This window comes from Hibiscus syriacus, unplaced genomic scaffold (genome assembly GCF_006381635.1).
Source record: "Hibiscus syriacus cultivar Baekdansim isolate YM2019G1 unplaced genomic scaffold, ASM638163v2 tig00009023_pilon, whole genome shotgun sequence".
In the NCBI taxonomy this organism is placed as follows: domain Eukaryota; kingdom Viridiplantae; phylum Streptophyta; class Magnoliopsida; order Malvales; family Malvaceae; genus Hibiscus; species Hibiscus syriacus.
This window is the reverse complement of record NW_024062184.1, coordinates 11989-25240: the sequence shown is the minus strand read 5'-3', so window position 1 is coordinate 25240 and position 13252 is coordinate 11989. Positions and strand designations below refer to the sequence as shown.

Here is a 13252-nt window from a genome sequence, read left to right as displayed (position 1 = left end):
ATTTATTTTGCACATAGTAATAAACATAATACAAACATGTGGTATTGTTGATACCCATTATGATGCAACATAACAATTCTTGATGAGTCATGCTCCTTTAGTATGGCCCTTCATAACAACTGGAACTAAAATTCATGCACCAATCCCGGCAGTCAGCAGTAGGCGTGGCCACATCCATTACATAAGAAAGATACTTGTAAAAATGTACAGATACCACCTAAAAACATTGACCAAAACAGTAACCTTCTAAAATATGAATGCCAACAGGACAAAAAAAATAAATAAAAGGCAAAATTCAATTACCTTAGCTTGGTGTAGACATCAGAAACTCCATAATACAAGGCAAACTCTGTTAACAGCCATTTCCATGATCCATATAATTATAAATTTCTTTGTTGGAATCGTTGAACCTTCATTGCAACTTCCAAGACAAGGTCATAAGCAATTGTTTCTGCAACATAACCACTAAAAAGAATGCAATTAATATCACAAAACCATTGCAGAATTAATCATTTTTTAGATTAACAACTAAATGTTAGACAATAGTACCAAATTGAAAGCAAACAAATAGACCAAACCTTCTTTCTTCAAACTATGAGCTACAGACATCAATGCAATTAATTAAGGAACTACGATTTAAAAGTTTAAGCTAATCCAGACTAGTTCACCTTGAGATGACTATTATCATCTGAAGTTGAGTATATATACAGCTGAAGCTTGCCTACAGGTTCATGTTCTGGCTCACGGTAGATAGACCACCAGCGCAACTTGTCCGTCTACATTCATTCATATGAGCATTAAATAAAAAATTAAATTAAGTAGAACTAATTGTCGGTATTTTGGAACAATACCAAATCTTCAGCAGCAGCAGCCACTTGTACAAGGACACGACCCAAATGCTTCCCCTTGGAGTATTAAACTTCAACAATTTCATCTCAAATCTGGGAAGCTGCAGGAGGTATCGGTTCCTATCTTGTCAGTAACAGTCTTAGAGAAATTTAGAGAGCAAAGAAGAGAGTAAGGATAGTTGCATACAAGAGATGTGTTTCACCAGATCCAGGCTGCATTCTTATGTTTTTATTCAGTCGAACTTTTCATCCTCAGCCGCAAGCATATGTTTCTAATGACATGTATGGACAGAGAGGAAAGGATGTTGGAAATTATAGAAAAAATAACAAGTTGGATAATCCTAACTAAAAAGGAAGATAAACCGGAAGAAACAATATCCAGCAAAACTACAGAAAAGTACAATCAAAATGTTTTAGTTACAAACAATTAAAGCAATGCCCTTAAAGCACCTTCATCTTGCCAAAATTTTCTTAGGTTTTGGGCAGCTGCCTCATTGGTAGCTCGAAGAACGTTTTTCCATTAGTTCCTCTTCTGATTGCAACAAACTTGTTGTAATCTACGTAGCACGTGGAAATTTAAGGAAACAAAAAGAAAAATAATGGGTGTGGAACATAGAGCATACCTTTTTACAAATCTAAACAATTCCAAATCTTCCAAAATCAGTTAAAGAACCAAATTCAAAATCTTTAGATTGTTTCTTTCTGAGAATGGATGCATTTCATCAATGTAGAGGTGCCTATCAAGTGTAGTCATATGTAAATATTGGACTACTAGACGTTATGAAACTTTTACTAAACTAATGAAATCAAGATAGTTCGTTTGATACCAAAAACCAAAAAATTTCTATTTGTATTAAGATTTCTGTGAACATTTACTGCCTTTACCATTAACTTTCAGATTTCAGTTTTACCTAAAGTCAGAGACAAGGACCAAACTGACTGACATGCTGCACATGGCGGTTTAAGCAGAACCAAATATAACAGCTCCAATAACAACTACAATACCTAGGAGAAGGAATTTTGATATTAACTTAAGACAAGACAAACCATGGAACAAAAAATTGAAACAGAACACACAAAGGGAAACTTAAAACCATGGCATGGATGACTAAAGAAACCCTAAATAATATATGAAATCTTATTGGGAAAAGAATCTAACTCAGGGGAAAAGAATCTAACTCAGGGGAAAAATAACCAATGCAAAATAGGAGGTCCAAATAGGAATCAACGCAACATTAGGAAAAGAATCAAAGAGAAATCTTACCGGTAAAACCATGAAATTAAATTCTTGGACAGAAGCAAGGTCAGGGAGAAGAAGATAAAGAAAAGAAATTTTAATGGGAGAAAATCTAGAGCGGTGGAGCGTGAGGAAGGAACGAGGTGCTTTGCAAAGGGATTTCAATTTTAGGAATTCCCATTTTGAGAACACAAACCCATAACCAAGTCGAAGAAGATTTCAGCCATAACGAAGTGGGATAGAAGGCTATTTTAGAGAACGAAGACGGGAATAATGAAATACCTAAGGAGATGCGGGATAGATATTCCCGGGAAAATAGTAAAAAATCAATGTTGGTATTATTTTTTAACGGGCACTTGGTAATCTACTTCCATCCAAACGTGGATATATTTATCCGGGAAAAAAACATTCCTCCCAAAATAAATCATACCTTGAACCAAACGGGGCCTTAAGAGCATACGATAAATAGTATTGATTCGGTTACTGATTGTGTGTCTGTCAGTTCTCTACCACAAATGTTTGGAATTGATTTGCTGTCGAAATAATCTTGAGCTCTTCACATGCTTTCATGAATTGGTATATCAAACTACAAATATTAAAACTAAATATGATTTATTCGAAAGATATTTCATTAATTATACTTTAAACTATAATCTGAATAATCATTCGTTTAAACACGAGCATTTTTATTTATTTTTAATGTGGACGACACTGGAATTGTCAATAAAGTAATAATTGGTTGAACGCTTTATTATTTTTTTATAATTGACCATTGATAATTGTCCCCTCAATTATTTATCTGTCCCCTAGTCGTACATTGGCCTCCCTACAAAACAGACTACCTACTGATCACAAGTCATCCCTTCCCTTGACTATAAGATTGCATTTAGGGATTTTAAATATTAAAACATAGATTTGAATTTTAAAATAACACAAAATAGTATATAATATTTCTAATTATTTTTAAATTTCATGATTTATTAGATTTTGTTAATTATAATAAGCCGGGTTAGATAAGATATTGTATTGAATTATTACCGATAAGGGTAAAACTCGAATCAAATAAGTATTAAATCCATCAATTTTTTAGTCATGCCAACTTTTAAATCTTCGAATATTTTGAATTGAGTTTGGTATAAATTTAATGATATATTCCTGTCGATTAAGATGAAATCGATTAGATCATATCGAGTTTGAGTTGATTTCGGTCCAACTAACATTTTAGTCAATTTTGAGCTAATTAGATTATTTTAATTTTAAATTATATCCGAATCATTATATTTAAAAATATATATCAAACCTTAATCAAAAATCCATCCAGATAATCAAATTCAATTATGAAAATGATATTATTAAAAAAACAATTATGAACAGTGATAGATATCTTTTATATTTTTTTGGGTAACTCATGGGTCAACTTTTTTGGTTTATTAATTTCCACAATGCATTCGCAGTGAAATCTGTCCTTAATTTCACACGAGTGGTAATGGGATTATAAATTGTGAAAAAGAAAATATGTACACTATAAAACTAATATTGAATTGATTTCGTGAAAAATATAACGTAAATGCAATCTAAACTAAAAGAATTAATTGCATCACATGTCTTCAATTATGAACTTCATTTTAAATTGGTCCTTAAACTTTTAAATGTTTTAATTTCTTCCCTAAACTACGACTATGATTTTAAATTAGTCCTCAAACTTTCAGACATTTCAATTTTACCCCAAACTATGACTTTCATTCTAAATTGGTCCCTAAACTTTTTTGAACATTCAAATTTTATCCCAAACTATATATACTAATCACATTACTTGTTAATAAAAATCGTCAGACCAAGTTATTATTATATGTTTGAAAAAAAACAAATTTAGGTTAAAATATGGGTGAAACTAATTACATAATTGGAATTTTGGGATGAAATTGGAATATTCAAAAGTTTGGGGACCAATTTAGAAAGAGAGTCTAGTTTAATGATGAAATTTGAAAATCAAAGTTTAAGGAATAATTTAGAAGGCGAGTCATAGTTTGAGGATGAAATTAAAATATTCAAAAGTTTAGGGACCACTTTAAATGAGAATTATAATTTGGGGGATATATAATGCAATTAAGGGTATGTTTGTTTGGCTGTAATTAGTTTTCTGGAAATTGAACTCTAGAAAATGAATTACATTTCTGGAAAATGAATTACATTTTTGAAAACGTTTTTCGAAAAATATTTTTCAGGAAAATAAATTACATTTTTTTAAAAAATATTTTCTGAAAAACATTTTACGATGTTTAAATATTTTTTCACTAGTTTATGAGTTTTTTAAAAATTATTTATTACAAATATTAAATACAATAAATAATATTATTTATCATAAAACTTATTATTAATATTTTAAAAATATTAAAATAATGTATTTATTATTAAATATTATTTTTATAATTTTATTAAATAAAAATATTAATATTGGTATATTTTATTGAAATAAAAATATTATAAATTATATTAATTTATTAAAGTAATAGTGTATATTATATTTTAAAATATTAATTAGTATATTTTAAATATATTTATTAAAATATTATAGATTATATAATATTAATAATATATAAATAATATTATTCATTATTAATAATTTAATAATATTATTTATACGAAATTAATAAAAAATATAAATTTTTATTATATTTATTATTATTATTAAATAAAAAATTAATATCTTATATTATTATAATATAATTGATTATTTATTATAATATTAAAAATATATATTATATTATTAGAATATTAATATATTTTAAATTTTAATAATTATCTTTTAATTAAATGATATTAAATATTTATTAATATTAAATTCATAAAATAAAATTATTTTGAGTATTTATTATTTGAAGTGAAAATCGGAAAATGACTTACGGAAAATCAGACCGTAAGTCATTTTCCATAAACAAAAAGGAAATTCTGTTGAACAGGAAAATGTTTACGTTGACCACCCAATTTTCCTCCAACCAACCTAGAAAACATTTTTCGAAAAACGAATTACGTGAAACAAACACGGAATTTCGGAATTGGTTTTCCCCTAAACAAACCGACCCTAACTCAAACTAAATAATGTAAAATTCAATTGAAATAATAAAATATTTAATAAATATAAAACTAAAAGTATTTGTGAAAAAATCATTTACATTTTTATTTATTATGATTCGTATTAGCTAAGAAAATAAATAAATCTACTAAATATCTTACAAGAAGACCTGTATACTCTACATAGGGTGTTTATCGAGTGAGTCAATCATGAGTTGGGTAGTATTTGACTCGTGCTCGTTAAAAGTTTTGTTGCTCAACTCGACTCGTTGCTTGTTAAGCTCGTTAAAATTTTGCTCCATTCGTGCTCGTTAAAAACTTGTTGTTCAGCTCGTTGCTCGTTAAGCTCGTTGCTTAGTTTGTTGTTTATTAAGCGCGTTGCTCATTAAACTCACTGAATTTGTACTTATTTTTTTAACTATATATAAAATATACTAAACTATGTAGAACTTAATATAACATAAACTAATAATTTAATCCAAAATTATTGAAAGAGTGTATGAAGTAATTTTAAAGTCTAAACTCCAAAACAACAATCCATATATATTAAATAATAATTTAAGGTTTGATTATGGGTGTAGTAAATAATAATTATTAATTAATATTAGTATTTCTTTATTTTATTAAAAAAATAATAGATTAGTAATTTATCATCTTTCATTATATATAATAAATTAATAAATTTTAAAATAATTACTAAAATTATAAAAAAAATTAACGAGCTACTCGCGAACTTATCGAGTCGAGTTGGCCTTTTCTCGGCTCAACTCGTTAAGATCTAGAGTCGAGTTCGAGTCGAGTATCCGAATCAATTCAAACTGCTCACAAACTGATCAACTAATTAATTACCCCTAATTTACACATTCATTTTAGTATGTACTATCCCCCAATCAATACCGAGCCTATTATTTACATCATTCATTCTGTTATTATTTAAACTATATATTTAGTCATTTAATTATCACTTTAATTTCATTTTAGTCACTCAACTATTTTTTCAAAATCATTCTTACTATTACATTTTGATTCATTTTGGTTAATTGCTGTTAAAAAAATAAACAGAATTGCCAACATGGCAATTTTTATTTTTTCAATGATATGTAACATTACATTAGGTTACACGTCAACAATATGTTATTTTTTAACGGTGGGTGATCAAAATAAAATTAAAATGTAAATGTATAATTTTGAAAAAGTAATAATTAGACGATTAAAACTGAACGAAAATATTAGTTAGATAACTAAATATGTAGTTTATCCAATTACTTATTGGTGTATTTAAGGATATACTATGAAAAATTAAGAAATATTGATATTTTTAAATTATTTAGGATCACTTGATTTACTAAATGTAAGATTATGACATTAACTACTGTTAATTGTTGTTAAAGGAATAATGCGACTCATTAAATTATGGTCAATATATTATTTGTCTCTTAATCGTAACTAAATTTTATTTTGACATTTTTAATATTTATAAGTAAAAATTATAAAAAAAATAAAAAAATATAAATTTTATAGTTTATTTTTAGAATAAAAATATTTTTAAATTTTTTAAATTTAATATATTTTTTAAAATAAATATAAAGATTTACTTCCTTGAAAGTAAATGTAATTTTACTTCTTTAAATGAAAATATTACTATTTGTACATTGACAACGGCAATCTAATTAAAATTCTTTTCAAAGATGCCATCGTTTAATTGTTTTCATATCGTAAAAGTAAAAATATTTAGATTATTAAATAGAAAGTATTATAAATACAATTCATATATATTTAATAAGAAATATTTGAATTCATTAATGATTTCAATAATTAATAAAATATCATTTTCTCTAAAAATTCTGAATTTAAACAATTGCGTCTACAAGTGTGTATTTATTATTAATGATTTAAAAGGATTATGAATTAATACTATCTTGTAATCACTCTAAACTATTAAAAAAAGAGAAATAACTTGAGTAATGAATCATTGATGAAAACACGAATGGTAGTAAGGCAAGAAACATGAAATGTGATTTTTTTTAATAATCTAAAATAATTATAAAATAATATATATTAATTTTTTAATCATTAATAAAATTAGGATAAAATTATATTTTTCCCTTCTCCACCAAGTCATAATTCAATACATAAATAAGCAATTAATGCAAACCCCATTATTCACACTTGCATGTTTCACCAAGTGCAAGCCCATTGGTGCTTTAACCTTTTTGACTGGGAAATGCAAAGACCACGGAATGAGACCAGGGGCAATAAGAGGGTTAGTTTGAATTTTTTTTTAAATTCATTGATCGATTAATTTAAATCAAATACTATATAGGTAAGAGAATCCTCTTAACCTAATTTACTCAATTCGCAAACGTCAAAGTTCAAACTTCTAATATATTTTTAAGGAATCTAGTGTATCATTCTATTAAATCAATCGATTGTTGGCGTTAGTTTGGGATATTAAAGTATATGATTTGGTCGAATTTCAATTAAATAGATATCCATATATTTGTACATTTTATTTTTGTAATATGTTCAATTTTATTTAATTTATTATAGAAAAGTTAAGAAAAAAATTTACGTATCTGTTATATGTTTATATCCGTTTGTAATTCATTTCATATAATTTTTTATAATAATTTAATTTAAAAAATATATACGTTCATATGTGATTATATTGAAAATATTATAATTTATAAATATTTTTGGTTAAAAAGCTCATGGTGTTCACCTCTTTCTGAAAATCTTTACAAGTTGTCATCCTATAATTTTCTCAAGTATCATTTACACCCTATGTTCATAGCTTCGAGATAGATCAACTAGACATTAAATGCAAATAAATAAATAAATAGATGGTGATCTCTCTCTTTTTTCTTTTGGGACAATTTTGGGGGAAAAAAATTCTTTTTAGCTGATACAATGGTTGTGTGAAGAATCCACTTAATCTGTGTCATAGACGCCCATTGAAAATTTATTTGTTTATTAGTATTTAAAAGCATTTTAGTTGTACAAATTAAACGATTTTGGTAGTAAAAAAATTGTTGTTATTTATTAAAATTTTAGGCTTTGAGCTCAATAATATCATGATGTAAGTATTCAATATCAAAAAATTAAAGATTTATATTATAATATATATTATTTTATATTATATTATTTTATATTTATCCTGATTAATAAAAAATAATTTTTTTTAGTTTCACTAAATTTTCTTTTTCAGCCATCAGCTGGTCCATAGATAAATTACATAAATAAATAAGTAATGCATTGCAAACCCCTCATTCACACTTCAATGATTTGCTTAGTGCAAATCCCATTGGTTCTTTGACTGGGATTTGCAACGCATTAGACCACCGATTCAGACTTAACATCCACTTTCACGCTTTAATTTGCTTTTGTCTGTATAGGTTAAGATTGCAGTTTTGTCGGTACAAATCAAATATTGTAATTATTTATTATAAAAACATTTTTTATATTATTAAATTAACTTATAGTTGATAAATATAATTTTATATGTACATAATTTTATGTTTACATATATATATATATATATATTGAAAAAGAGTCTCAAAATAATTATTTTAAGTACTAATTTTGGAGTGTGGCACTTTAATTTTCCTAACACAATCGACTTATGAATCAAAATATTATACTAATATATTTTTTAGTTGTCCTCTCAATTCTAAATATTCTCTTTAATTAATTTAGATCGAATCGTATTGTATATTTAATTTTAATGGATAAGTCTTTTAACATGGATTTTTTGCATACACAAAGACTCGAACTCGATATTTTACTTAAACGATATCAAGCTACTTACCACTTGAAGCAACCATAACAAACTTTTCAAATATCCAATATATTTGGAATTAAAAGGTTTTGACACAATTATAAGAAAACAAGTTAAGATATAAATTACACGAATAAATTAGTGGTTAAAAGTATAATTGTTATTCTTAGAGATTATAAGTTTAAACACCAACGATTACAAGAGTATATAAGTATTCATTGTGAAATAGGTAAGAGTTTTTAAAAAAATATTATCACTTGTAATTATCTTAAATTAATAAATAAAAGAAGTTAATATAATATTACTGTGTCTTGCAATTGTTTTTCAGAATTTACTATCCCAAAACGGTGACAGTTTAAAAACAAAAAAACCCCTGGAAATAAACTCCCATTAGTATATAACAAAAGTTCTCTCCAGCAATAACTCGCTCGCCACCTTTCTTACAATATCCCACTTGTTCTTCTTATTTCGACCCCTCGTAGAAAAGTTTGTCCTTTTGTTTACCGGTTTCAAATCTCCGACATGTCAAACGCCTGTTCTTACCATCAAATCCTTCTCTATTTTTGTCTGATGTTCTGTTTCTACTTGCCTTGTTGTGTAAAATCCGATGAACTCCAAATGTTATTGAACCTGAAATCAGCTCTTAATGAATCAAGCACCAATGTTTTTGATTCATGGGAGTCTACAAATTCTGTTTGTAGCTTCAACAGAATCACTTGCAACACCGAAGGGTCTGTTAAGGAAATCGAGCTTTCGAACCAGAACCTGGTGGGTGTTCTTCCTTTGGATTCGATATGTCAGCTTCAATCTTTGGATAAGCTCTCCTTGGGGTTCAACTCATTGCACGGAGAAATCACTGAAGAATTGGGTAATTGTTTAAATCTTCAATATTTGGATCTCGGAAACAATCCCTTCACCGGTTCGTTTCCAGATATAGCATCTCTCAGCAAATTACAGTCTCTATACTTGAATGGAAGTGGATTTTCCGGCATCTTCCCATGGAAATCGCTTGAAAACATGACGGATATTGCTGTTCTAAGCCTCGGGGATAATCCTTTCGATCGAGCTCTGTTCCCTGATCAGATTTTGAAGTTAAAGAAACTGAATTGGCTTTACTTGGCGAATTGCAGCATCGAGGGGAAGATTCCACCCGCCATTGGAGACCTCACTGAGCTTATGGAACTGGAGCTTCAATACAATTATTTGTCAGGTGAAATTCCGATGGAGATTGGAAAGCTTCACAAGCTATGGCAGCTTGAGCTTTACAACAATGAATTGACCGGGAAACTTCCTGTCGGATTGCGAAATCTTACGAAGCTCGAATTTTTCGATGCCTCGGCAAACAATCTTGAAGGAGATATTGCAGTGGTGGGGTCTATGACAAATCTGATAAGCCTGCAACTCTTTGAGAACAAATTTTCCGGCGGAGTGCCGCCGGAGCTGGGCGAGTTCAAGAAACTGGTGAACCTGTCTCTCTACACTAATTTGTTGACGGGCCCTTTGCCTCAAAAACTTGGTTCTTGGGCTGAATTCAACTACATCGATGTGTCGGAGAATTTCTTGACTGGTCCGATTCCGCCCGACATGTGCAAGAAAGGTACCATGAGAGCTCTTCTTATGCTTCAGAACAAGTTCTCCGGCGAAATTCCGGCGACTTACGCGAGTTGCACCACGTTGAAGCGGTTTAGAGTCAGTAACAACTCACTCTCCGGCATTGTTCCGGCGGGAATATGGGGATTACCGGTAGTGGATATAATTGATATTGCCTACAATCAACTTGAAGGTCCAATTACATCTGATATTAAGAACGCTAAACAAATGGGGATACTGTCGGCTGAATTCAATCAGTTCTCAAGTGAATTGCCTGGAGAGATTTCGGAAGCTAAATCTTTGGTTAGAATTGAGCTAAACGACAATCAATTTTCAGGGAAAATCCCACATGGAATCGGGGAACTTAAAAGATTGAGCAACCTTAACTTGCAGAACAACAGGTTGTCTGGTTCAATACCAGATTCACTAGGTTCTTGTGTTTCCATCAGTTCCATAAACATTGCTGATAACGTTCTTTCTGACAAAATCCCATTGTCATAACCATTTTTTTTGTAAAACAATTCTGTATTATTTTAAAAACGATTACGACTTTATTTTGGAAAAATTGGTGATTTGTAATTAATTTGAATTAAATTGAATAGAGTCGCCATCGACCTTTGGGTTAGGTAGGCCGAATACCTAAAAACGTCTTTTAAAACAATTTTAAGAAAGATCATTTTTAAGACAAAAATAGTCTGCGTTTACCAAAGATTCAATTAAAATGGATTCGGGAGTCGGTTACGTGTGGGGAAGGATAAACACCCCCACAACGCCCAAAATTGGTACTGTGTCGCTTACACATCGTCGTAAATGGTGGAAATTACAATTTGAATATGAAGTAAAAAAAATGATCCATTTATTGAATATTAGTTAAAATAATAGAAATACTTCACTTGGTAAGAAATCTCGATTTGCATCCTCCAACGGGAAAGCTATCTCATCTATTTCTCATCTATAAAGTATATCCTATCTTTGAATTACCACTAAATAATATCATCATGAGTAAAAAATAAAATGCTTAATTTATGTATCGTTAATATCAACATAACAACCATTAATACAATAAAAATTATGAAAATAGAATAATAAATAAATTATGATCTATTTATTGATATTAGTTATAATAAATAAAAAAAATCCTTTTCTCGATAAGAAATCCCGAGATTTGCAATCCTCCGCCGGAAAGCTACCTCGTCTATTTCTTACTTGTAAAGAATATTTTCTCTTTAAAAAAAAAAAATGACGAAATTGACATAATGCATCACACTATACTTTCCAAAGCATACATCACTCTAGATTCAATGAAGAAATAATAATAAAGATTAAATTTAATATTAAACAATATGAACATCAAATAAATTAACAAAAAATAAAATAAAAAATAATTTCTATAAGCTTGTAAAAGGAAGAATTTGCATTTTTTATTCTGTTCGAACGTCGTATCGGATTGTACCACTTCGATCAAGTGATACTTTCCACGCCCGTTCTATAAATATGTGTTTGAAATTATTCGAATAATATACAATAGAGAAATACAATGGGAATAATATAATAAAATATGCGACATAGAATCTTTACATTAAATAAAAACACAACATTATTTACATAATACAAATAACCAAATAACAATATCATATAAAACTGACTACATAAAATAAGTAAATATTACAAATTAAGATAAAATGATCAAAAGCAAGTAAAAGGACTAGAATAACAACACATAAACTCAAAGAGCCAAAATGGTAAAATCAGGAACTAAAGGACTACAATGAAAGAAAATAAAAATTAAAATAGCAATTTCAGATAAATCAGAGTCCATACTAAAAAATACTAAATAGCATATGTACTAAGCTAAAAATAAACCATAAATCATGTACAGGACTAAATGAAAAAAAAAACAGGAACATAAGGATTCAACAGCAGTTAAACCAATTTCCACATGATGATTAAATTACAACACTTATAAATGCCGTGACCAAATCAAATGTTAATAGAAATGTCATAACAAACAATAACAGTACTAAGTTATAAGTTCTGAAAACTTATTGCTCGAAATCAAAGAAATTATCATTTCATTTAATGGTTAACAATATGATTACAAGACCCTAGGGACTAAAAGTGTAGTTAACCACACGAGGAAAATGCAGAACCCTTCTTTCTAAAACACGGCCGTTTCACACGGGGCATTAAAGCCCTAAAACGAGATTGGCCCTCATTCCCTCATCTCTACTTCTTCCCTTCTTAAAACGAGAGCCAAAGAATGCTCTCAAAGTTTCCCTCTCCGCCTCTGTCTCCGCCGTGGAGAGAAAAAAAAAGGGCCACGGCCGCCGCAGCCAGCGGCGATGGCTTGAGAGATCAAACCACGACCAACCCTCCTCTCTTCCTTAGAACAAAAACCTTTCTCCTACCCCAAGCAAAAAAAACCGAAAACCTATCCGAAAACCCTAGATCCAAAATAAGGGACAGTTTACCTTCAATGCGGCCTTCTCTGTTCTGGCTAGGCTACAACGACGAGGTTTTCTACAAGGGTAAGATCTCCTTCACTTTGTTTTTTTTTTTAGCCCTCCCTCTTTTTCTGGTTATCACCGCCCTCTTTTCTCTTCTTTTGTCTTTTTATCTTTTCTTGCATGTGGATTTCCTTGAGATCATGATGATATCTAGGTAGATAGCCTTTGATTTCTCTGATTTAGGTGAATAAAATCCGATTTTTCGGGATTTTCGGGTGTT

The 13252-nt window shown here is 29.2% G+C and overlaps 1 protein-coding gene across 1 annotated transcript; it reads left to right on the top strand.

Moving 5' to 3' along the window:
• The first annotated feature begins 9407 nt into the window (after positions 1-9407).
• On the top strand, positions 9408-11026 carry LOC120203043 (receptor-like protein kinase 7). Its single transcript, XM_039203413.1, has one exon. It carries the CDS (start codon positions 9458-9460, stop codon positions 11024-11026), a length of 1569 nt encoding a protein of 522 aa, XP_039059344.1. The 5' UTR covers positions 9408-9457.
• Positions 11027-13252: the final 2226 nt, after the last annotated feature.